This window comes from Eretmochelys imbricata, chromosome 3, assembly GCF_965152235.1.
Source record: "Eretmochelys imbricata isolate rEreImb1 chromosome 3, rEreImb1.hap1, whole genome shotgun sequence".
NCBI classification, from domain to species: domain Eukaryota; kingdom Metazoa; phylum Chordata; order Testudines; family Cheloniidae; genus Eretmochelys; species Eretmochelys imbricata.
Window position 1 is genome coordinate 155,525,893 of NC_135574.1, and position 23,773 is coordinate 155,549,665.

Sequence of the window (23,773 nt, forward strand, 5' to 3'; positions counted from 1 at the left end):
GGTGTGGGTGATGGGGAGGGGTACACGTGGTGATGGGAGGTTGGGTGTAAGAGGGATGCGGGTGACGGGGAGCTGTTCATATGCTGATGGGGGGTTGGGTGTTAAGAGGGGTGTGGGTGACAAGGGGGTGTTTGGGCAGTGACAGGTGTAACAGGGATATGGTGAAGGGGTGTACGGGCGGTAACGGGGGTGTTTGGGCGGTGATGGGGGTAAAAGGGGTGTGGGTGACGGGGTGTTCGGGCGGTGACGGGGGCAAGAGGGCTGTGGGTGACGGGTTGTTAGGGCGGTGACGGGATTGTTTGGGCGGTGACGGGGTAAGAGGGATGTGGGTGACGGGGGTGTTCGGGCTGTGACGGGAGTAAGAGAGGGGTGTGGGTGACGGGAGTGTTCGGGCGGTGACGGGGGTGTTCGGGCTGTGACGGGGGTAAGAGAGGGGTGTGGGTGACGGGGGTGTTCGGGCGGTGACGGGGGTAAGAGAGGGGTGTGGGTGATGGGGGTGTTCGGGCGGTGACGGGGGTAAGAGAGGGGTGTGGGTGATGGGGGTGTTCGGGCGGTGACGGGGGTAAGAGAGGGGTGTGGGTGATGGGGGTGTTCGGGCTGTGACGGGGGTAAGAGAGGGGTGTGGGTGACGGGGGTGTTCTGGCGGTGACGGGGGTAACAGGGACTGTGGGTGACAGTTTGGGTGACGCAATGAATTTTTTAAGCGGATTTTTATAAATTATACGAGGAGTGAAAGCCCCGAGCGCGGCCCGTGACCGCACCGTCTCTACCTTTGCCCGGCCACCGGCGGCAGCGTCACACAGCGGACGCCCCGCCTCCAATTGACCTCCCCCCAACGTGACCTCACTCCGCGTTGTGAGTGGCCCGGGCCAGCAGGGGGCGTGGCCCTTGGCCCAGGGGAACGGTCATAGCGGCCGTGGGCGGGTCTCTGGCGGGGACTGACAGGGCAGGGGCGGGGCTTCTGGGGCGGAGTTAGATGGACCGAGACCGAGTGGTCGCGCTCAGCTGAGGGGAGACGCCAGACGCCGACCCGCTCCGGCCGCCCGCCCGCCCGTCCGGCCGCCAGGTAACCGCCCCACGGGACGGGGACGAGGCCCGTCCAGCCCACCTGGCCCTCGAGAGCGCGGTGGGCTCCGGTGTGAGGCGGCCCCGGGCCCTGACTCCCTCGGTCCGGGTGTGGGGTGCGGGGCCCCGCTTCCCTCCTCCCAACGGCGCTCTCCGTCCGTCCAGCGGCGCAGGGCCCCCAACCCAGCCACAGCGACCCCCGCCCTTCCCTAGCAACCTCCCGTCTCCCCGGCGGCACCGTCACAGCAGCCCCCCCCCCCACCGCCGGGTACTGCTACAGCAACCCCCACGTACCTCTGCCAGAGCCAACCCCGTACCCCCGCCAACAACCCCCCCCCCTGTGCCACAGCCGCAACAACCCCCTCCCCGTACCGCTGCAGCAACTCCCTCGTCCTCCTGTACCCCCGCCGAGCACCACCACAACCCGCCGCCCAACAGTTCCCGACCCCTGTACGTCCCCTCCCCCCAGCACAACAATCACCCCGGCACCACAAAGCGCAACACAACTTCCTCCCCTGCCCCAACCGGCGCCACAGCAACCCTCCTCCTCAGCACGCACCAACCTCCCTCCGCCAACAGCCCCCTTCGCCTGCACCATCCATAACAGCTAAATAATTATCCCCCATTTCCAGCAGAGCAGTACGGTGTCCTACAGCACAGTACACCCCGCACAAACAGAGGTTGGCTGTGGCTATTAGGGGAAGCTGGCTTACGCCACGGGGGTAGCTTCATTTCCTGTAGTGAATGTGGTTTAACTTTATTACTATTCTATCCACACACACACAGGCACATATATTTAAACAGACAAACTACCCGGCCAACAAGAATCACTCCAAACCCCCCCGCCCCAACCCCGCAAGATAAATAGTACCTGGAGAATCATTCCTTGGATTTATCATTCCCTGGCCCCAAATTTAAGAGGTATAGAGAACTCTCTTGGACCAGTTACCCCTTTGTTCCTCCAGCTCAGCAGTAACACATTTCCTCCTCCAGCAAACCCTCTAATACACCTTTCAATTAAAAAAAAAAAAGTGGTGCAGAGTGAAGTGTTTGGATCAACTCATCCTCCCCAGTGTAAATAGTTTCAGCTACATAGTCTCTTGGGTTAATAATCTTCCTGTCCAGCAGCAATTGCCTCTGTTCATGACCAATCCGCCCATAAAGTAAATATAGGGAGCACCAGACCTGGGATCTGTACAAACACAATAATACTGCTGAGTGTCTAAATGATGGGTGGGGAGAAGAACGACTGCCTGTGGGATTGCTACTGAGGGGGTTGTTCCTGCTGCCTCCCCCTTGGTAGTATGGTACCTGTGACTCAGGCCCACAGGACTTTTGTGTTTCATGTCAGCTGTTTCCTCTTATTTGTTGTCAAATTGCCTGTGCTTCTGGTAGAGCCTCATTCTCAAACCAGACATAGGCTGAGCCTTTACTTATTGGCTCCCAGCAGCCCACATGACCAGTATCAGCTGTTGGACTGCTCTCTCCCCCGCCCCCCTTTTGGTTTTCTTTGTGTACAGTTTAGGTTTAGATAATAGAGGCTGTGCACTGTATGTTCTGGGGATTGGGGCTATGAGCGAAGGCAGTAGCGCATGCTCTTGCAATCTGCAGTGGCTGCTCGGTGAGGAGGATTCTAGTGCTGCAGTAGTGATGCTGTTGCTCTAGCCAGAGCATAGCTCACTGCCAAATATAGCAGCAGCCTGAGTGACTAAAAACATTTATCAGAGGGGAGCAGGTTCTGTGCCTTTTTTTTTGGTCTTCTAGGGTTTGGTTCTCTAATAGACATCACTCGAACAGTCCATATTCAGTAAACTGTATATGAAACAGGAAGAACTGAAACAGAATAATCTTAACTTGCTTTTGAAAAGTATTGTGGCAAGTGCAACTGCAAACCTTGTGTATAAAACATGCCTTATTTCAAAACTCCCTTCCAAGTGTGTGTGTGTGTGTGTATGTGTATATATATATATATATATATATATATATATATATATATATATATATTTACCATTGGGGGAAATTCTGAGGTAGTTTACATTCACAGTTTAGGTTTTCTTTTAAACAAACAAAGTTAATAGAAATAATGTAATGATTTAAAAAAATTGTAAAACTTTATTGTGATTCTGTGTGCAAATACAGTTTTTAGGAACAAAGTGACAGTTTACATTCTTTAAGGAAAAATACATGTGTGCGGGAGGGGATTTAAACAATACCTATAGTCTTTGCAAGCCAAAGGTGGGACCCTGACAGTATCATTGACTAAAAACAATTCTGAAATTGTTCTGTTCTTCACTGTCCAAACTGAGTGAAGTGAAAATACCAAAAAAGTAATTTTATTCTCCAACTTCTCTAACGTTCTTTGATCTGATGAGTTATGTATTAGTACCACAATTAAGGAAACTTAGTTAAGAAGATTGTCAAACATTAATCCCTTTTATGCAGGCACTACAAATGGCAAACAGAAAAATACATATTTTTATAGCATCCAGGAGGGCTTATCATGCATGTTATCACTTCTGTAGCTTCAGGTGATGCTCCCATCTGTTTAATCATTAATATAGTTGTTTTCTTTGGTTATTGTGACCATGTATTATCTAATGTGGATATAAACTTGCTGATTTCCCTTTCCCCTTCTTTCCTCCCATGTCCCTTGCCCTCCTGTCATGTGACCCTGTGTAGCTTGCTTATGATGCAACATTCAGATGCAGGAAGTCGTGGAAGGCTGTTATGAACAACAATCATGTTGAAACAAAGTGCTGTCTTGCAGGCAAACCTATTTCCTGACCTTTCAAACTTTAGATAGTATCTTGTGGCTATGTGAGGCCTCATACAATCCAAAAAGTCCTCAATCCTGGAAATGGTTCTGCATGAGTAAATCCAATTGTCTGCACAGAGCCCTATTGAAGTCAAAACAGCTCTGTGTGGGTCTAACATTTACCTACACAGAGCCATTTTTAACATTAGGGCCTTAATGATGTGCGGCTTTATGTTTCTGCTTCTCCTGTTCCCCTACCCCACCACTTTATAAAAACCATTATTTGTTTAAAAGCATCTTTTCTGTTTATGCCTTTCTGAAGCCTCATCCCATCTGTCATGGGAGATGTTGAATCAGCCTTAAGTAAACCCCATGTCCTTATTTGACAGCTCTTTTTTTTTATATGAAACATTCCGTTTCCTCAGTGCTAGAATGATCTTGGTCATCTGATTATTAAGGATTTCACTGCAGTCATATTAAAAGCCAGTTTTATCTAACAGATTTTATATTTGGATCTCTTTCGTCTGACCTGGATTCTCAAGAAACTAAAATATTTATTCCAAGTGTTTTAATTCTGGAGGAGATTTTAATTGAGGCAGTGAGGGAATCAAAAGCAATGTCTGTATATAAACACAATTTATAATGCCTAAACTAGTATGAGAAAACAGATATGGTTTTGAGTAATATATGGCATGCTTGTTTCTTTTTTTTAAAGGGTCTATTTTAAAACAGGATAGTGCTAGAATTTTAAAAATGCTTTTGTTGCATCCTCCATACACAGAGCAAAATGCAATATCAAGATTAGATTAAGGAAGTAACAAAGAAAATAAAACATAGACATATACAAGATATTGTCCTGTAGTTTGTCTTCTAGTGGTGATTACTGGAAATTAAAATGTTATCTTTTAACCATTAATCATCTTTTCTAATGTTATGTGTCTACAGAAATATCCTTTGTAAACTTCTGTTACCCATTACTTCCCCTTTTCTAGTTTTCAAAATATTGAAACATAAACTACAAATTTAATTCACCATAGATTGACTTTTTCATAAGTGGCTTCAGCCATTGTGTGGGGTGAGAAATGTAGGGTGTGCCTGAAAGCTCCATCAGGCAGGTAGGATAGCAAGACCAGAAATGTTACTAGTAGTCTCAGACAAACTTGCCAAATATTGTACTTCCCTTTTCAGTCTTTATTGGGAGCCACTACAATTTTACAGCAATATTTTTAAAGTTAGACAAGTTTCCTCTCTAAAATAATCAATTTGTGTGATTTTTTTGGGGATTTTTTTTTTCTTGCATTGGGGACCTAGTTAGCATGGTATTATTTAAGAATGACTTTAGGTGTATAGGTGAAATATTACATGATGAAGTTTTGATTACATGACTCCTTTAAATTTTAGTGTCTTTATCTACCCTAAAATCTTCCAGTGCATAAGTGAATTTTTAGTGGAGATACACTGTAGAAATATCTAAGTCCCCTTCCTGCCAGTGGATGTCATTTTTGCATGTTTATATGTGAATACAGTTGTTCATCTTTTTACCGTTTTAACTGAATGCTTATTTTAAACATGTCTAATAAAACATTGGTGTTTTCAGAGTGAAGATTAGTACTATTTGAACACTGAAGTTGATTAAATATAATTCAGATTCTATTTTTATTTAAAATGTGTAATACTTTGTGAAAGTTGCTGAGGGGTTGCTTCTGGAGACTAAAGTTCACTATTCTTTTTCCTTAAATTATTTTCAAACTGAATACAAAATAATGATGTTTGTACACTTAATTTTTGCTCATCAAAGGCACTTGAAAAATCAGGGAGGAAAGGCCATCTTGTGGTCAAGTGGGATGAGACTTAGGTAATTTCTGGCTATGGACTTGCTGTGTCACATTGGGAAAGTCACTTCATCTCTGTGTCTCCATTACACATCTGTAAAATGGAAGAAATATCTCTACCTTGCCTGGGATATTGTGAGGACACATACGTTAATGTCTGTGATGCTGTGCTGGTGCGGGGGGCGATAGAGAAAATGGTACTACAAATAATAATGCAAGTCAGCTGAGCTATCTTCCAAGTTCTTTGATACAGGCTGTCTTGTTTGCAACATCGAACGCTATATTGATGCACTAGGGCCATGTCTACGCTTACTAGTAGATTAGCACTGCTCCAATCGATGCAGTGGGTGTCAATTTAGCGGGTCTGGTGAAGACCCGCTAAATCGATGGGAGAGCGCTCTCCCATCGATGATGTACTCTGCCTCCCCAAGAAGAGTAAAGGAAGTTGGCGGGAGAGCATCTCCTATCAGCCCAGCACAGTGTAGACACCGTGATAAGTCGGTCTAAGCTATGTCAACTTCAGTTACGTTATTCATGTAACCAAAGTAGTGTAACTTGGGTCGACTTGCTGCAGTAGTATATACCAGCCCTCAGATAAAAATGCGAGAATACTCATGCTACCCTGTCAAAATAACCTGGAGAAATTACCTGTTAGGCCTGTCTGCAGTAGGGAATTGTACTATTGAAATTTGCACCAGTGCTGTTGAATAAGTGCAAGTTGCAATTGTACAGAGCATCCACGTTAGCCATCCTGTTCCGGGAGGTTACAGTGCAATGCTTCTGGATGCTGTGCTCCCTGCAGACGTTGGAGGGCCTTTGGATCATGGCCTCTACCTTAAAATTCCTGGCTCAGCTTTCTAGAGCACATGCATAATGTCTAATAAGTCTGTTATAATGTTCCACTGCCTGCTTCAGCTTGTTCTGTCCGGCATAAGGCTGCATGCATCATGAGGAGCAGGGTTTATACCCTGCTAGCTGTAGCCAATGATTTTAATTTATTATCCACTTATTGTGTGATGTTATGATTAATCAATATGTTATAAGAATATGAGAACAGCCATACTTGGTCAGACCAAAGATCCATCTAGCCCAGTATCCTGTCTTCTGACGGTGGCCAGTGCCAGGTGCCCCAGAGGGAATGTACAGAACAGGTAATCAAGTGATCCATCCTGTCACCCATTCCCAGCTTCTGGCAAACAGAGGCTAGGGACACCATCCCTGCCCATCCTGGCTAATAGCCATTGATGGACCTATCCTCCATGAATTTATCTAGTTTTTTTTAATCCTGTTATAGTCTTGGCCTTCACAACATCCTCTGGCAAGGAGTTCCACATGTTGACTGTGCATTGTGTGAAAAAATACTTTTTTGTTTGTTTTTAAACCTGCTGCCTATTGATTTCATTTGGTGACCCCCTAGTTCTTGTGTTATGAGAAGGAGTAACACTTCCTTATTTACTTTTTCCACACCAGTCATGATTTTATAGACCTCTATCATATCCCCTCTTAGTAGTCTCTTTTCTAATATTCATTGTATGTTAAATAGAGTTAATTAATTGATCCGTATTTAGATGGAATCATGTATTAGATATAAGTAAGAAAAGCTGAAATGCAAGAACTTGTAGGTTGAGGCCTGCAAGACTGTAGCTTAGCTATTTTAGGCCTTGGAGATAATAGAAATGCTGATATAAGTAAATGACTGAAAAAGAATCCGATGCCCTAAGATTATGGGAAAAGAGGTACCAAGTGGTGGTAATGCAAAAATCTAGCTGGAAGATTAATTCTAAATTATAAAAATTCTGTAAAAGCACATCTTGTCTCCAACATTTGTCTTAACCACAGGATACAGGGGGTAGGTCAATGTTAATGAGACTAAAGAGAACCCATACAGCCTATAGAATTCTGGGTCCCTTATGTTTCTAGGGGACACGCACCAAATAAGAAAAGAGAGGGTTGACACTTTCATGTACGTGCACAGAATGTAGGTATAGACAGAATCACATTATAAGAAAGGGTGCCTGGAGCTGGGAAAATTGAGCTTCCAATGGGAAAACTCCAGCAGGGACTACCCTGTATTGGTGATCAATCCATGAGACCCATCAGACTCTTACTCACATCCTCCTAGATGGTGTTATGTGTGTAGTTATAATGGGTGCATGGATATTTTTAGGAATTTTATATGCTGTGACATTCATAACTTTGTTGGCAACTTTAATGAAACTGCTAAAATATAGGTTTCAGAGTAGCAGCCGTGTTAGTCTGTATTCACCAAAAGAAAAGGAGGACTTGTGGCACCTTAGAGACTAACAAATTTATTTGAGCATAAATTTGTTAGTCTCTAAGGTGCCACAGGTACTCCTTTTCTTTTTGCTAAAATATAGTGGACCTTGTTCTTGCGATTGTATGTTACTTGCCTATGGTTTCATGTGTTCCTATTCTAGATCTAGAACAAACAGAGATAACTCTGTTGAACTTGAAACTGTAGCCACCAGAGCCGAACCCATTGCGGTATAATATAACCGTGCTAAAATTAACATTAAATAAAAGATTACATAGCTCATTCACTCTCAGATGTCATGATGGAGGATTACTCACTCCCACTGTACTTGCTGTTAGCCTGACTGGGCCTGGAGTGTATTTTGATGAGCTTTGGCACCTTTGGGTGGCAGTGTTAAGAAGGTAAGGAATTGACTGTATTTTCTTTCATTTATCCAGTAATTCTTGTTTGTTTCTCTGTACTCTTTTGTGTTGCTTTGTTTTGTAGCTTACCTGCTAGTTTCCTTCTCACTTGTATTTCTCTCTAGGATACAGAGGTGAAATGATCTGGGCTTGAGTCCAGAGTGAATACATCTTTTGAGCCTCTTCGTGTGGCTCAGGGAGTTTCTCCCCCACCTAAGGGAATGTGGCTCCTGTCATATGCACCACTTCTCCTCAAGGGAATGATTGAGTGCTGGAGGGCCACGGGAAGGTAAATGAATTACTTGGGAATATGAAGACAGAAGGTCTGTTGTTATTGCATCTCCTTTAATTAGCAGTCTTTTTCGGTTTTCTCTCTCAGATTTCAGGAGTGGTTGGAGATGGTGCTGAGACAGCATCCAGACTGCTGGAACAAGCCCTGGTAAAGTGAGTTTCTGTGTTCAGGTGTCTGCTGTCAAATCAAACATCAGAAGTTGGTGTATTTTCTGGTGATTCTCTGTGTGACCAAAAATCTCTGTTGTTACCACGCTTTTAAAAGATTAATAAAGTTTTATTTTGCATTATCTCTTTCTGTCATCTCTTGGTTGTGTGGGTGGAATGGGTAGAGCAAACATCTGTGAAGTACCCCCTTAGGTACTCTTGAGTCAGTGTGCGTTCCGAAGGTGAATAGCTTGATGAGTGACTATTTGCTCTGAGCTGATACTTGCAATTCACTTCATAAAAGTTGCTATCAACTGCTACTTTGATCAAGCGATTAAAAGTTTCATATTTGATTACTGACTCTGAATCACTTGATTCAGAATACTGATATTCACTTGAATATTGTCCAAGTAGTTTTTTCTGTTAAAATTTGTAAACTTTTCCATAAGGACGTTGCATCTCTTGTGCACATTTATTAGAGGGTGAGGAACGATTGGAGGCTGCATAGCTGCTTTGAGGAAGGGCTTGGAGATAAAAAGTCTCTACCTATTCCTTAGCGTCTGCATTTTGGGTCCTTCCCTGTAAATGTCTCTGATACCTGTCTCTGGTGCTATTTATAGCTTCCTCAAGAACAACATGGAACTGGCATGATTTTTGATAGCTCTGCTGCTGCCTCCGGGGTTATGAATATCAGCAGAGAACTTGAACTAGTATGAGAAGTCCACTGCAGCTGTTTGTATATAGATGCAGGGAGACAATGCTGGACTGGTTTATACTCTTTTGTCATTGGAACCTTGGCTTTTGTAACTGGAGGTCTAAACTTTTTTCAACAAAGGCATTTAGTTTCTGCGGAATTAAAGCCTTAGTTTCTCTTTCACTGGAGAGAGGCGTCCCACTCCCACCGGTGAGTGGATTTTTCAGACCCTATGTGTGCATGAGACAGTGAATAAATATACACCCATACCTCTTACATGGGATGTGAAATCTGAAAAAAATAAAATTTTAGACCAATTATCTTGGGTGATATTGTACCTTCCATTTAGGGACACTGGATGCTAGTCTGGAAGGTACAAAGGCAGCTTTTTGCCTATGCTGTATGGGTTCAAGACATACTTGACTATACTCCAGACAAATTCCTTTGCAGGGCTCAGCATCATAGATTCATAGATTCATAGATATTTAGGTCAGAAGGGACCATTATGATCATCTAGTCTGACCTCCTGCACAACGCAGGCCACAGAATTTCACCCACCACTCCTACAAAAAAACCTCACACCTATATCTGTGCTATTGAAGTCCTCAAATTGTAGTTTAAAGACCTCAAGGAGCAGAGAATCCTCCAGCAAGTGACCCGTGCCCCATGCTACAGAGGAAGGCGAAAAACCTCCAGGGCCTCTTCCAATCTGCCCTGGAGGAAAATTCCTTCCCGACCCCAAATATGGCGATCAGCTAAACCCTGAGCATATGGGCAAGATTCATCAGCCAGATACTACAGAAAATTCTTTCCCAGGTAACTTGGATCTTACCCCATCTAAAACCCATCACAGGCCATTGGGCCTATTTACCATGAATATTTAATTACCATAAATATACATGTATATGAAAGGGCAGCTAGCCTTTGTCCACAGCAAAATATCCCCTCAACTTGTGTGTTCTGCAGGTAAGATAGTGCTAAACTGGTGCTTACCTTAATTTTTTCAGGGAAGCGTCTCAAGTCCAAATTCAGAGTTTTCCTAGGGTTTTCCTGCTCCTTGATAGCAATACAGCTTGTCCAGGATACTCAAGATCAAATCAGCTTTTTAAGGCCTTTCTTTTAGCATTCATTTTGTAATTACTACTGTATTTCACGTTAATTTCTAGATTTATATATAACCTAAAGAACTGTGCATGAGGTAAACTTTAGAGCGGTTCAACTAGACCTCATTTACTTACTAAAATAATTGGATTTTTATCAAGTAGTTATAAAATCCGGAGCCCAAATAAGTATTCCAAATCTTTATCCTTGCAATAAGGCTAAAATTTGTAATGGGGAAGACAGGTGTGTGGATTTTTAAAATGTTAGAAACTGTAGTAAGGATTACATTAATTGCTAGTCATAGATTTTTAGGGACCCTTATGGTTATCTAGCCTGACCTCTTGCATAACAGGCCATAAAACCTCACGCAGTAATTTCAGCATGAAGTCCAAAACTTTTGTCTGAGTTACAGCATTTCTTCAAGAAAGACATCCTGTCTTGACCAAAACTTGGTGATGGAGAACCGCATCTCTAGGTAAATTGTTCTTTTGGTTTAATTACCCTTGCAGTTAAAACTGGGTGCCTTATTTCTAGTCTGAATTTGCTTAACTTTACCTTCCAACTGTTTGTATATCATTATGCCTTTTTTCTGTTGTATTAAAAAGTAGTCCATGAGAAATCTCTTCCCCGAGTAGGCACTTGTACAACATGAACAAATCACTTCTGAACCTTCTTTTGGATAAACTTTAAGTAGGTTGAGTTTCTAACTATAAGGTGTGTTTTCTAGAGCTCAGATCATTCTTGTAATTCTTTTCTGAGCCCTTTCCAATTATTCAACATCCTTAGATTCTGGAACATGGTGTCTATCTCACTAATGCTGTGTGTAGAGGTAATATCAACTCCCTACACTAGCTGATATTTTCTGTTTATATTTCCAGGGATTACATTAGCCCTGTTAGCTACAGCATTGCACTGGAGGTTCATGTTTAGTTGGTTATCTCTGCCAAGTCCTTTTCAGTGTCTGTTTTCAGGATGCAGTCTCCCATTTCCTTTTGTTCCAAGACTTTTTTTTCCATAAAGCCATGTTGATTAGTATTCGTTATGCTATCATCTTGAATTCTTTACTGATTACATCCTGTATCCACCTTTCCATGCTTTTGACCAGGATCAATGTCAAGTTAACTGGCCTGTAGCTTCCTAGGATATCCCATTTGCCCTTTTCAAAATATTGACACAGCGTTAGCTTTTTTTCAGGTCCTCTGGAACTTCCTCAGTATTGCAGGATATGTTCAGAGAGCTCATTGGTCAATTATTTTAATGCTCTTGGATGCAAGTTATCCATTTTTGCAGACTTAAAAATGTTTAACATTAAATAGTTGCTCTTTTACATGGTCTTTAGTTACCATTCGACTAGAGCATTTCATTATCATTGTAAGATATGAATATACCATCCAGCTTCTTTCCAAATACAGAAGAAAAATATTTACTGAATACTTCTGCCTTTTCATGATGATTTTGTCATTCTTGTTCAGTGTTAGGCCTATACCATTTGTGGGATTTCATTTGTTCCTGATTATATTTAAAGAATTCCTTCTTGTTGTCATTTTTAAGCTTACTGGCTGTGGATTTTTTCACAGCTTCCTTTAGTTTACTTTATCAATTGTCTTCATTTCCTGAGTACTGGCTTGTACTCTTTGCTATCAGCTTCACCATTTTTCCATTTGTTACAAAAATTTTAAACTCTTTTATTGCTGCTTTTACCTCCCTTCTTTTACCAAGTAAGATAAAACCGTGCTAGAAAGGGATATCTTGCCACTTAAAATTCAGCTGTAATGTTGAAATTGTTTTATCAAGTAGAGAGACCTGCTTTATTTACTGTTTAAAAGAAGCACAGTACATGCTGACTGAAAAGGCGATGCAGAATCTAACGCTGTTACCTTGAAGTTATATATACTTAAATACTGAATAAGGTTTTTGAGAAACATGTAATTCAAACAAAATTTTAATACATAAAACCTGTGGTAAAATAATTCTGTTCAATAATAGGCTGCTTATTTCATTACCAAACAAACCACATTACCATACAAATTGGCAATACAAAGCAACAAGAAAATCACTGCCATCTACTTTAAAAGTATGTTTTAGGTGAGAATGGATGAGAGATTTTTGTGTTTAGTTTGTTTCATGACTGTGAAGCAAATTATTTCAGTTTAGGAGATAGAACCTTTAGAAATAGAAATCTGAAGTGGGAAAATATTTATCTTAAGATTCACCATATCAGATCAGACTAAGTGTCCAAGTTGGGTGTCCTGTCTCTGGTTGTCCAATGTATGATCTTCACAAGAAAACCAAACACCATTCCTCACACAGAATGAATTTGGTGCATTATGTATGATGCAGTAATAGGGAAAGAGAAGGTAGATATTCTCTTCTGATTCTTCTTGGTAACTGCGTCTTGACCTGAAACATAAAGAAAGCAGTACTTTAACTGAGCTTCTAGAAACAAAAGTTGTTTGGTTGTAAAGCTTCTTTAAGAGAGAAATGGAAATAAGATAAATGATTCAGTAACAGTCCACTTTAAAATGTATTCCTCTGTTTAATGCAGGTTATCCTTCATTATCTGCTTTTGCTGTTTGGGTATCTTCTATGCATAATTAATGGCTAACTTTCAATATCTTGGCAACATCAACACAACTAACTTACTTTAGCTCCTTTTTGCAGGTTAGGAGAATTGCTCAGCTGCTTCGGTGATGGTGCCTAGAAATACCCAGGGTAGACACAAACATTTTAAGCTATCCATTTTTATTTAAATAGAAAATGTTTATATACAAGCTGTCTACTTCTAAAGCCTCTGGAAGGTGGGTTGTTTATGTGAAATAGCATCTGAAGCTTAACTACACTATTATGTATATGAAGCTATAGTGTTGCCAGGTTCCGCAACAGGCAGCGAAGTATTGCGGCCCAATCTGCTTTACTAGAGGAACTAAAGCATCCTGGATGATTTTTAGCATTGTGTGTAATAGTGAAGCATTACTACATGGTTGTATGTGACAAATTGTGACAAGCTTGGCACATGACTAAGTATTAAAGTGACTTAGAAAAATTTATCTGTAACCATCCTGCTGATTCACTATATCTGTGGTAATACTAAGTGATGTATCCAAGTGTTGACTAAGATGGATGAGTTTTATTAGAATGGCATGTCAGGGATTCAGTAGAGAGAATACATTCTAAAATGGGGAGGGAGCATACGGTTTTGAATACAGGAGCCACAATCATTACAGCCTGAGGCTGTGGTTCGCAGTTGTAAGTTACTGCTCTTCAGGCTCACTCACTTAGTGCATCTGATTGTACTTCCATTCCCTCCTGGTTCAGAGCACTCCAATATGTCCTGCTGTGCTCATCTCCTGCTGTTGTCCTACTAGCATATGGCAACAAAAGGAGGAAACGGCCACAGGCAATTGTGTGTAGAGAGGCTATGCTGTGGAATAGCTGTTTTGCAGAAGACTGCAGCTGTGAAAATGTCTATTACAGTATTGAGTACTTTTCCAGGACTGTACTACAAGTGTTGAAGAGGCACATTGTGATGACTCTTATTTGTATTACAGTAGGGCCCAGAGCTCTACTGTAATCAGATTGGGGCTTCACTGTATAAGGTACTGTATAAACATCAGTACAAGGACAGTCTCTACCCTGAGGTAGTTTCTCTTGCACTGTCTGAATGGTGCTTCACAGCTTTGTTTGGCTTTGGAGACTGCCCAGGGCTCTGATCCTGCAAATAGTCATGATGTTGCTAACTTTACAATTGTGAGTAGTACTGTTGAAATCAATAGAATGAGAAACTAGTCCAGTGCTTAGTGCTTGATCTGCAACAGGCATCCTGTGTGACCTTGAGCAAGTCACATATGTCTACCCAGCAATAAAACGCCCATAGTTGGTCTGGGTCAGATGACTCAGGCTGCAGAGCTATGACATTGCAGTGTAGCTGTTTCGGCTTGGGTGATCCCTCTAAGTAAAGTTTATGCAAGATGTGAGGAAAGTGACATGGAGTCTGTTAATGAAGAAAGCTCTGTGCTGTTTCTTCCCCCACTTGGTAGCTTAATAGCTTTGTTTACCAAATAAGTAAAAATGGACCTTCCTGAAGACTGGGCTAGTCAGAGAATCAAACACATGTTCCTTTGTCTAAGGCAGACCTGTTCACCAGCTCCCTGATTTAAACACATTTTAAACATGCCTGGTTTAATCATACTTTAGTCATAATCCTAGCCTATATCCATACTTTTAATACACATTGTGTATATGCATCATGCAAAAATATTAATGATTAGGCAGTTATGAGTTTTCAAATGATACCTCACAAAGCATGTTTTGTGCAAAGATTATTACAATAGTGTGTAGGGTGTGAATATAGGGATTCTTAGGGTCACAATAGGCATTCACTGTTTTGGTATAGAATTGATCATATACTCCCACATTTGATCCGACTTGGCTAGAGACTAGTCAATTTCAAAAGACAATAGTTGCAGCAGTATTAGATTTAGGATTCCTACAAGCAAAACAACGTTATTCTAAAATTAACTTTAGAGCTCCATCCACCTCATATTGAAGAAAAAGGAGGTTTTGGTAGCAACTTCAGTGGAAATTGGATTGGGCCCTTACATACGTTACCCAGAGTACTTTACCATCTCACAAATGCAGTATTGGCTGATCTGGATTTGGAGTCTGGAAACAAAGTTAAAACTCTATGAAAATGCACAGATCCCATTTTCAAAAGCCGTTTCTTGACTTGCATGCAATAGACTTAAGCAGACATTTAAACAAACAGGGCTCACATGCTTTGTACTACAAGGGCATTTTAGAGAAGAGGTTCTCAAACAGTAGTGACTGAAGCATTGATAGGCTGTGTAGTGCTGTCATATAGTGCTAGTTCTTTACTTCTGCTGCTAAAAATACATTTTTTCTAATATTACTGTTCTATATAAATTGCTGTAGATCATATAATAATCAGTGGGCTGACCACTTCCTTCCATATTGATGCCAGTCATGTACTTAATGGGAGGTGAGGTGTCTGAGACAATCTTAGGTTACCTTCCATACTATGAAAATGTTTGAGAACCAATGACTTTTTCTTTCCAGTTTTGTTAGGTAACTGCACACACTATTTTCTTATTTTTAATATAGTACACATGTAGGGTTGGATAGTCATGGAAATTTTCTATTTAATGCTACCTTTCCCTGTTAATTGCTTATTCTTAAGGAAGAAAGTGTATTTGCTTTTAAAACATAACTGCATCATTGATCAAAATGCAACAAAACAGTGTCAGCATTTGTCTAATAACAAAACAGTATAAAAGTGCAGTGAAGGGCATTTTTTCTATTTTAATGAACAGATTTGTTGCAGGCTTCCAAGGAGATTTATAAATGCTAATGAGAGAATAACTTCAGTATTATGATAAATATCTTGACTTATTATTTATTTGTATTACCATAGCACCTAGGAGCTCTAGTTATGAACCAGGACCCCATTGTAGTAGGTGCTGTACAAACACAGAACAAAAAAACAGTCCCCACCTCAAATATGAGACGAACAACAGATGGATACAGACAGACCTATGGGGGAGTACAGAGAAACAGTGAGACAATACTGGTCAGCATAACAGTGGCCTATATAAGAGGTCAATACCCTTTGATATGCTGTTTACATTAAGATATCACATATTTATATAATGAATTTACATGTACCAGAAGAGAACCTTAAAATCAAATAAATGCTTTATCTAGACTTGAAGTACTGATGATTTTTCTTTGGACTTAAAACAAATACATCCTTGTTACTTTCTAAGGTTCAGGTAAACATTTTATTTTTTGATAGGTCATGGTACCTCTCAGTGAATAGATTGAAAACCTCTACTTTAAGTTCTTACATCATCTTATTGGAGTGCCTTACAAGTTTAAACATTTTTCCCAATTATCTTGGGTATCTGAAGTTGCTCTGCCATCTAACATTTCCTTACTAAATGAATAAAATAAAGACACACTAAGTTAAAAGAAGTTTGCATGTTATTTTGAAGTTAATGAGATTTGTGCTCCTTCTAATGAGCTCAGAGAGAATTCCACTATTGTAGGCCAGCTGCTGAGGAAAATGTCCTCCCATGCTCATGAATCCCACATGTCTGATAGTTCCTGAGTAATTGTGTGAAATCATGTTTGCATATCGAGAAAGTAGTTTTTCAGTTTGTGGAGGACTTGGAATATCAGGATTTGATTTCTCCCCCCCACCCATGGGTAGCAAATGTAGAGAGCAGAATATGATCTGCTGTCCAGTACTCTATGTTGCTGAGTAGCTGCTGTGTTCTCAACTGACTGAAGCTGTTGACCCTGGTAAAGCTCCACCCATAGGTATGACAAATTTTAGTAATCGGGAGATAACGAATGCTTGTATCACTGTGGCCAAATCAGTTTGGCAGACAAGGGTGCAGTCTTCAGGCTACCCATAGATGGAAGATGGCACTTTTAAACAATTTGGTTATTTGAAGTATCAAGGAGTCCAGAAGGACCCCAAGACTTAACTATTTTAAGGATTGGAGGGCTGATTCTTTTGCTGGAGGAGGATGGTACGGATGTGGCAAATCCTTTCAAGCATCTCCTTCCCCCTACCAGCATAACCTCAATCTTGCCTGAATTCAGCTTCAGCCTACTATGTTAAACGCCCAGGCTACCTATGTTAAACACTGTTATGCACACTTTCTTGGTCCTCCTTGAAGTGTCTCAGGCAACTGACTGGGTGGGATTTTCATATCCAGTGCAGAGACAACTCAGTTATCAAATCGGTTGAATTGGCCATGTATCAAGTCTGATCAAACTCAGAAATGCTTTTTTATAATGGAAGTGTCAAATACCTGTACTGACATGGTGTAGCTATGACAACACAAATGTCACTGTAATGACTGTGATGGTCACCTTCTTAAAAACAAACTCTTATTTTTGTTCTACTAAAAATCTGAAGGAAATGAGATTAAAAAATCTGGTTTTAGAATTAAGGGTTAAGGATTCAGCTCGAGCCACATACAAGTAAGGAAATTAAGACCTGAGGTTGCTCTGGGTTTCTGTGCTTCTCCCCGCCCCCTTCAAATATTGTGTGGGGGTGTAAGCTGCACGATATTGATTTAAGTCAAAGGGAGAGATTTAGTTAAAAGCTGCCCACCACTTGGAAATTTTACAGAGTTCTGATCTGCCAGCTGTATATTTACTGGTTTCTTCATAACGCATTCCTGAAAATTATAACATTCTGCTGGGACAAAGAAGAAAATTTAGGAGAGCCCCTCCTGATTTTGGTTAGGTTCTTAGTCGCTATTTCCATCAGGGTTAAGGAATAAAGGATGAACACAAACTGTAAGTTCAATATTTTATAGATCATAAAGAGTTTGTGTATTCATCAGCTGAATTGCCCTGCAATGTGTTCTGGCTGTATGTTAGAGGAAGTCTTATGTTAATTTGCTGTATGGATGAAATATCTCTGTTTGCTTTCAGGTCTTGAGTCTAAATTTAAGAACTCATAAAAATGGGCAGAATTTTCTTGGACCATATTGGTGGCACTCGTCTGTTCTCTTGTGCAAACTGTGATACAATCCTGACCAACCGCTCTGAGCTCATATCAACTCGCTTTACAGGGGCCACAGGGAGAGCCTTCCTTTTTAATAAGGTTGGTAAGAAATTAGATGCTGAGAGAGAGATCTTCTTGCTTTTGAAAATCAAGTTTGTGGGGGGCTAAGAATCCATCATGTTAACTGTTAAATCTTCTTGGATTCAGTCGACATCCTGCTGTTGTGATTTTTTTGTTTAAAGGGTGTTGGGGGGGGGGGGGGGATGTTGGTTTTTTTTTTTTTACTTTCTAAGTTGCTCTTTAGGTCATTGAAATTTCACCATAAACTGCCTAAACTATTGCAGTTAGTGCTTAAAAGGCTACAGGGAGGATTGTGAATTTAGTATCTTGCCAAAGTGCATGCAGTTAAACTCAAAGTATTCTGAATTCTATAATGTAAAGTTCAGGTTCATTGTAATAATACTTTTACGCAGGGTTCCAAAGAGATTTACATTTTTTGTCTAATCTATTCCAGATTTTTATACTGTGCCCATTGCTATATCTTTAAACTTCACAACACCATTGCAAGTGTGTAGATAAATACTGTCCCCATTTTACAGGCATGTATAGTGATGTAGAAGTTGGTATCTTGACTAACAGTATGTCTACACTGCCCACCGGATCGGCGAGCAGCGATCGATCCAGTGGGGGTTGATTTATCGCGTCTAGTCTAGACGCGATAAATCAGCCCCCAAGTGCTCTCCTGTGGACTCCTGTACTCCACCACCGCAAGAGGTGCAGGTGGAGTGACGGGGGAGCGGCAGCAGTCGACTCACTGCGGTGAAGACCCCACAGTAAGTCGATCTAAGTACGTCAACTTCAGCTATGTTGTTCACGTAGCTGGAGTTGGGTAACTTAGATCAATTTCCACACCCCCCACACCTCCCCCAGTGTAGACCAGGGCTAAGATTGGCAGAGTTGGGAATGAGAATAGAATATGGCTCCGGGGGGGGGGGGGGGGATATTTATGTAGAGACCAGATTTTTTAGGCTGACTCTGGCTTAACACACATTCTGTGCTTTCTCAACAAATATGGCCAGGTGATCGGGGATGTATTTTCTTGAAATTGACCATCAGCAACCAGACCTTGGTAACGCTTTTTTGTCAACATAGTCCTCCCAGGTACAGGCAGAAGTGTCTTCAGTTAGTTATGCGTGGTTTCAGAAAGCACTACTGTGGTATGTGTTGAGTTCTGTCAGTAGGTCATATATGCAAGTCGTCTTCCATATACTGCATGTGTAAGGAAAGACAGCAGTAAATCTGTCCTCATACTAGTCCAAAAAGTGTTGGATCTCTGGGTCCAAATTCTGTTTGAGAAACAGTGAGTTTTGGCTAAGGCTTTGATTGTTGTTCTCTGCAACCCCAATTTGCATCATTGTAAAGTATCAGATTATTTAAATGGAATCTCCATTACAGTTGTCATAGACATTGCTTTTTTAGCAAATTATTTACACTATTTCCACATGTTTAGTTACCTAAACAAGTTACAGGTGGATTTTTTTAACTGCTAGGATTAAGGAAGGGAAGGCATGCATTTGTACCAGCCCTAAAAGGCATACGCTTGTCAGCTCACTCAGTTTATCTTTCTCAGGAGGTGGGATTTTCAAAACTACCAAAGGGATTTAAGAGCCCAAGTCCCATTGACCTTTGTTGAAAGTCAATGGGATTTATACTCTTAAATCTCATCTTAATTTTTTCCCTGAAAAACAGCTTTTAACTCTAATATTCCAGTGACTAAATTGACCGATCCATTCCTGTCACCACACCCATTGCTAATAATGAGTTTGGTATCAAGAAATTACTTCTGACATCAAGGGGTTACTAAACTATCGGATTGTGAGTAGCTTTATCTAATTGCTATGCCTTAGTTGGGCAAACGAAATACTTGTGCTTTTTGTAGCAGGATCTCGCTGTGCTTGAAAAACAAAGTAGGCTCAGAACACCCTTGTGAGGTTGATCTTTGCAAGCTCTGCCCGCACAGGCAGCAGAACTTCGATAGTTGCATCTGTTAGGTTTCAGCTCCCAATATGCACAGTGCCACAGGCTCTTCACTTAGACGTTTTGTACTTCGACAGAGGTGCCTTGGATTTCCTAGTAACTGGAATATGGCTTTAAGAGTCTTGCCTTCGATAGGCTTAACCCTTCTCCTCATCCCCTTTATATTTTTCTCAGGTGGTAAATCTGCAATATAGTGAAGTTCAAGATCGGGTCATGCTCACTGGCCGCCACATGGTTCGAGATGTAAGCTGCAAGAACTGCAACAGCAAACTGGGTTGGATCTATGAATTTGCCACTGAAGACAGCCAGCGCTACAAGGAAGGCCGTGTTATCCTGGAAAGAGCTTTGGTCCGAGAGAGTGAGGGATTTGAAGAGCATGTTCCATCCGATAATTCCTGAAGAGACTTCGGCCTCTTTCCTGGTTTTCTTCAGTGAAACTCAAAAAATAAAAAATAAAATAAAAAAATAACAAAAAAAATTCTACTTATATACACTGTCACCTTAGCATCAGAGTTGGATTCATTGAACTATGGACTGGGAAAGATTGTGAGAGTATTTCAGATGGAAACTTCCTTTCTTTATTCCTTTAATTTTTACTTTTCTCCCAACAGGTGTTTGTAGAGAATGTCGAACAGATGCTGTAATTTTTTTCTCCTTTGTGTTTCAATCTCTTAGATCTGAGATTGTATCTGCAGCTAACAGTGGGGTGAAAGGAAAATAATCTGATTATACCTTTTGTTAGAGAAATCAGTGGTTTTTAGTTCATATAAACTGATACATCAATAGAAAATTATTTTATGTCCAAAGGTGTTTTTTAATTTACTTTCCAATTTTTGACCTAAGTTTTTAACTTTTTTTTTACCCAGTCATTTCACCAGATATACTAGTTTAAGAAAAGAGATCTGAATTTGTGATGAGTGCAAAAGGTTCAGTGTTGGTACGGCTTGTGCTGGCCATTGTGCCATATTCTTGTTGAGGTTGATCGGTAGCACAGAGCCCATCCTTTCTTGTCATTCTTGACCCAAAGATGTCACCAGTCTTCATTTATTTGTAAAGTCCCTTTCACCATGTAACTGCTGATTGGAAGCTATTTTTGAAATAGGGCAAAACTGCTTGGCTTTTTTTCTTTTAACTGATGTAATTTATAAGCATAGTAATAATCTAAAGTAATAATTGTCTGTTTAGTCTTGTTGCTTTAAAAATCAGAAGCTGTTTGTAATGATGGGGTTTACTGAGTAACTACTGTTCCAGTAGTGAATGTGTTTTTTTTCCTTTTCATCTCTTTAATAACCTCATTAAGTAGACAAAGCTATTGCAAATCTTAATTCTTGTTCATATGTTTTTTTTTTTAACCCAAGACTTTGTGTTTTAAAACACAGCTACAGGGTAGGAGGAGGAGAATGCTAGCATGTGCATTCATGCGTACAATCTGCAACTTCTTTAAACAGCTTGTTTTCAAATGCTGCTTCTGGTATTGAAACTCGTATCTCTCTCTCTCAATTTTATTGCATCTTTCTATTGTGATGTTAGACCCTTTTTTGTCTTTCCAACCAGCAGAACAGGCTTGCCTGGTTGTAATTACTGACTTGATTCCTGCTTCCTTCCTGTAGAAGTCAACTATTTTAAGATATTGAAATCTTACTTATCTCTTGGTGAAAATGTTCTCCTTTACCTTTCTTAAGGGTGCCCAAACATTGTGACTTGGAACCACACTGACAACTTGCTAAGAGCCCAATGGCTGCACCTAATTTGAATGTTATGTACTGTTCTTTATCAAATAAATATGCATAGATATAGTTTCTGCCTGAACTTATATTTTTTGTTAACCAGCAACTAATATTTGTTTAACTCCACTAACAAACAATGTAAACAGAACAAGGAATCCATAGGCCCTATTTCTGTATCTGAAACAGCAGACAGATGAGTTGCGGGGGGGGAGGGTAATATTCCAGAGGGTTCCTTTGGACATTGGGCTGTGCTTTGGCCACCCCATGGCTTAAATCTGTCACCTATTAACTTAAAAGTAGCTTTACTATAGAACTATGTCACTTAGAGGGAACACAGTGTAGATTCACATACCAGAACTCTTTGAATCAAGGTACATAAACAGTAGTGTAACTTGTGCCTCAAGTGAGCCAGCTCTTCATGAACCCAAAAATCTCCATTGGAGTGATTCTCTGCAGTACTCTGTGTCCTTTTAGTGTTACAGTACAATAAAATGTGTTTCGTCCTGAATTGTCTCCCACCAGTGTGGTGTTTTTGCCTTTGATTATTTGAAAAATTCAGTGCTTCATAGGATCAGTCAATTGAGCAAATGACTGCAGTTCCACAATATAAGATAACAAGAAATGGTTCAGCCTCTCATGTTGTCTGAGCAGGTGGCAATAAGAGCACAGCCAAGGAGTACTCATGGTTTAGCACGGTGGTTCTCAATGCAGCACAATCAGCACCCATCTGTGGCCCATGTGACATCCTCTGGGCCGTAACTAGGATGGAGTGGGAGGAGCACCAGCCCAGGATGCAGAGCGGGCCAGGGGGGAGGGGAATGGGGCAGTGCAGGATCAGGCCTAGCAGCAGCAGTGCCCCCCAGCAGAATTGGGCCCAGCAGCATTGGGAGGAGGCTAGGGTGCTCAGCACCCCGCTGTGCAGGATTGCAGGTCCAGTTACCCCAGCTGGAGCAGGCTCCCTGGCCTTAGGACCCTGGTGGGCAGGGCATGCTGTATCGTTGAGGTAGGAAACTAATGAGCACGGGGAGGTGGTGCAGGGACTAGGGCTGCAGGATGCAGCCCATGCATGAGGGACAGATTCTACATGGGAGGACTAGTAGCTGGGGGCAATCCCTGGATGGAGGGGTTGAATGCTATGAGGGTAGTCCTTAGGGGTGCTGGGTGAGGTTGCTGGGGGTGGCGTACCTAGGTGGGGGATTGGGTGCATGGGGGGCAGGCCTAAGTTGGGGGTGCATGCTGCACTGGGCAGGGCTCCCCATCGTCACCAGCAGCCTCTGCAGCCCTGCTCTCCAGTTACTCGGTCCAGTTGCAGCACAGAAGTGAGGGTGACAATTTACCATGCTGTGCCACCCTGACAAATATTTTTTCAATGTTTTGACTTATTTTGCTAATGCTTTTGGTAGACATTTGCCAGTGTTGAAGTGAAAAGTACTATATCAATTTGAATCCAGTATACTCATCATATGCAAAACTCAAATAATAAAGCTTCCCTCAAATGGCTAAATTACAGTTCAAATTGGTTGGCTCTTAACTTTCTAGGCCAGTGGAATTAGGAATGTGTTTTAGAAAGAGTGGATGCATATTTGTTACCTCCAGGCATGGATGATTGCAATGTTCTATACAGTAGGTAGGGCTGACACCAAAGAGGCATTCACTACTAACAGGGAAATTTGAGACCACCTCAACCTGATGATTCCTATGCTGCACTGGCTCCCAGTCCAATGTAGGATCCCATTTAAGGCCACAAATGTACCAGGTCTCTCTTCTGTTGGGTGATTTACCTCAATTGCTGTGATTCTCAGGGATACCAGGAAATAAGTGTGTTTGCTGCTCTGAAACTCTCAGCAGCTGGCCCATGCCTTTTGGCTCTCAAACACAGTGTGCTGCTTCAGCCCTGAATGAGAA

The 23,773-nt window shown here is 41.4% G+C and overlaps 1 protein-coding gene across 3 annotated transcripts; it reads left to right on the forward strand.

Annotated features, from left to right (window-relative positions):
• The first annotated feature begins 950 nt into the window (after nucleotides 1-950).
• On the forward strand, nucleotides 951-21,938 carry YPEL5 (yippee like 5). 3 transcript variants are annotated; one of them, XM_077813643.1, is made up of 6 exons: nucleotides 1,033-1,066; nucleotides 8,221-8,328; nucleotides 8,454-8,617; nucleotides 8,708-8,772; nucleotides 18,032-18,203; nucleotides 20,316-21,938. In XM_077813643.1, exons 5-6 carry the CDS (start codon nucleotides 18,063-18,065, stop codon nucleotides 20,538-20,540), a joined length of 366 nt encoding a protein of 121 aa, XP_077669769.1. In that variant the 5' UTR covers nucleotides 1,033-1,066; nucleotides 8,221-8,328; nucleotides 8,454-8,617; nucleotides 8,708-8,772; nucleotides 18,032-18,062; the 3' UTR covers nucleotides 20,541-21,938. The 3 variants fall into 3 exon arrangements, with proteins under 3 accessions (XP_077669768.1, XP_077669769.1, XP_077669770.1); XM_077813644.1 differs by having other exon boundaries at nucleotides 1,043-1,066; nucleotides 8,221-8,617; XM_077813642.1 differs by lacking the exons at nucleotides 8,221-8,328; nucleotides 8,454-8,617; nucleotides 8,708-8,772 and having other exon boundaries at nucleotides 951-1,066.
• The last annotated feature ends 1,835 nt before the right edge of the window (nucleotides 21,939-23,773 follow it).

Coding starts and splice junctions, on each gene's coding strand:
- YPEL5 (XM_077813642.1), top strand. CDS start 18,063: ATGGGCAGAATTTTCTTGGACCATATTGGTGGCACTCGTCTGTTCTCT. Junction 18,204..20,315: donor GAGCCTTCCTTTTTAATAAG/GTTGGTAAGAAA, acceptor TATTTTTCTCAG/GTGGTAAATCTGCAATATAG.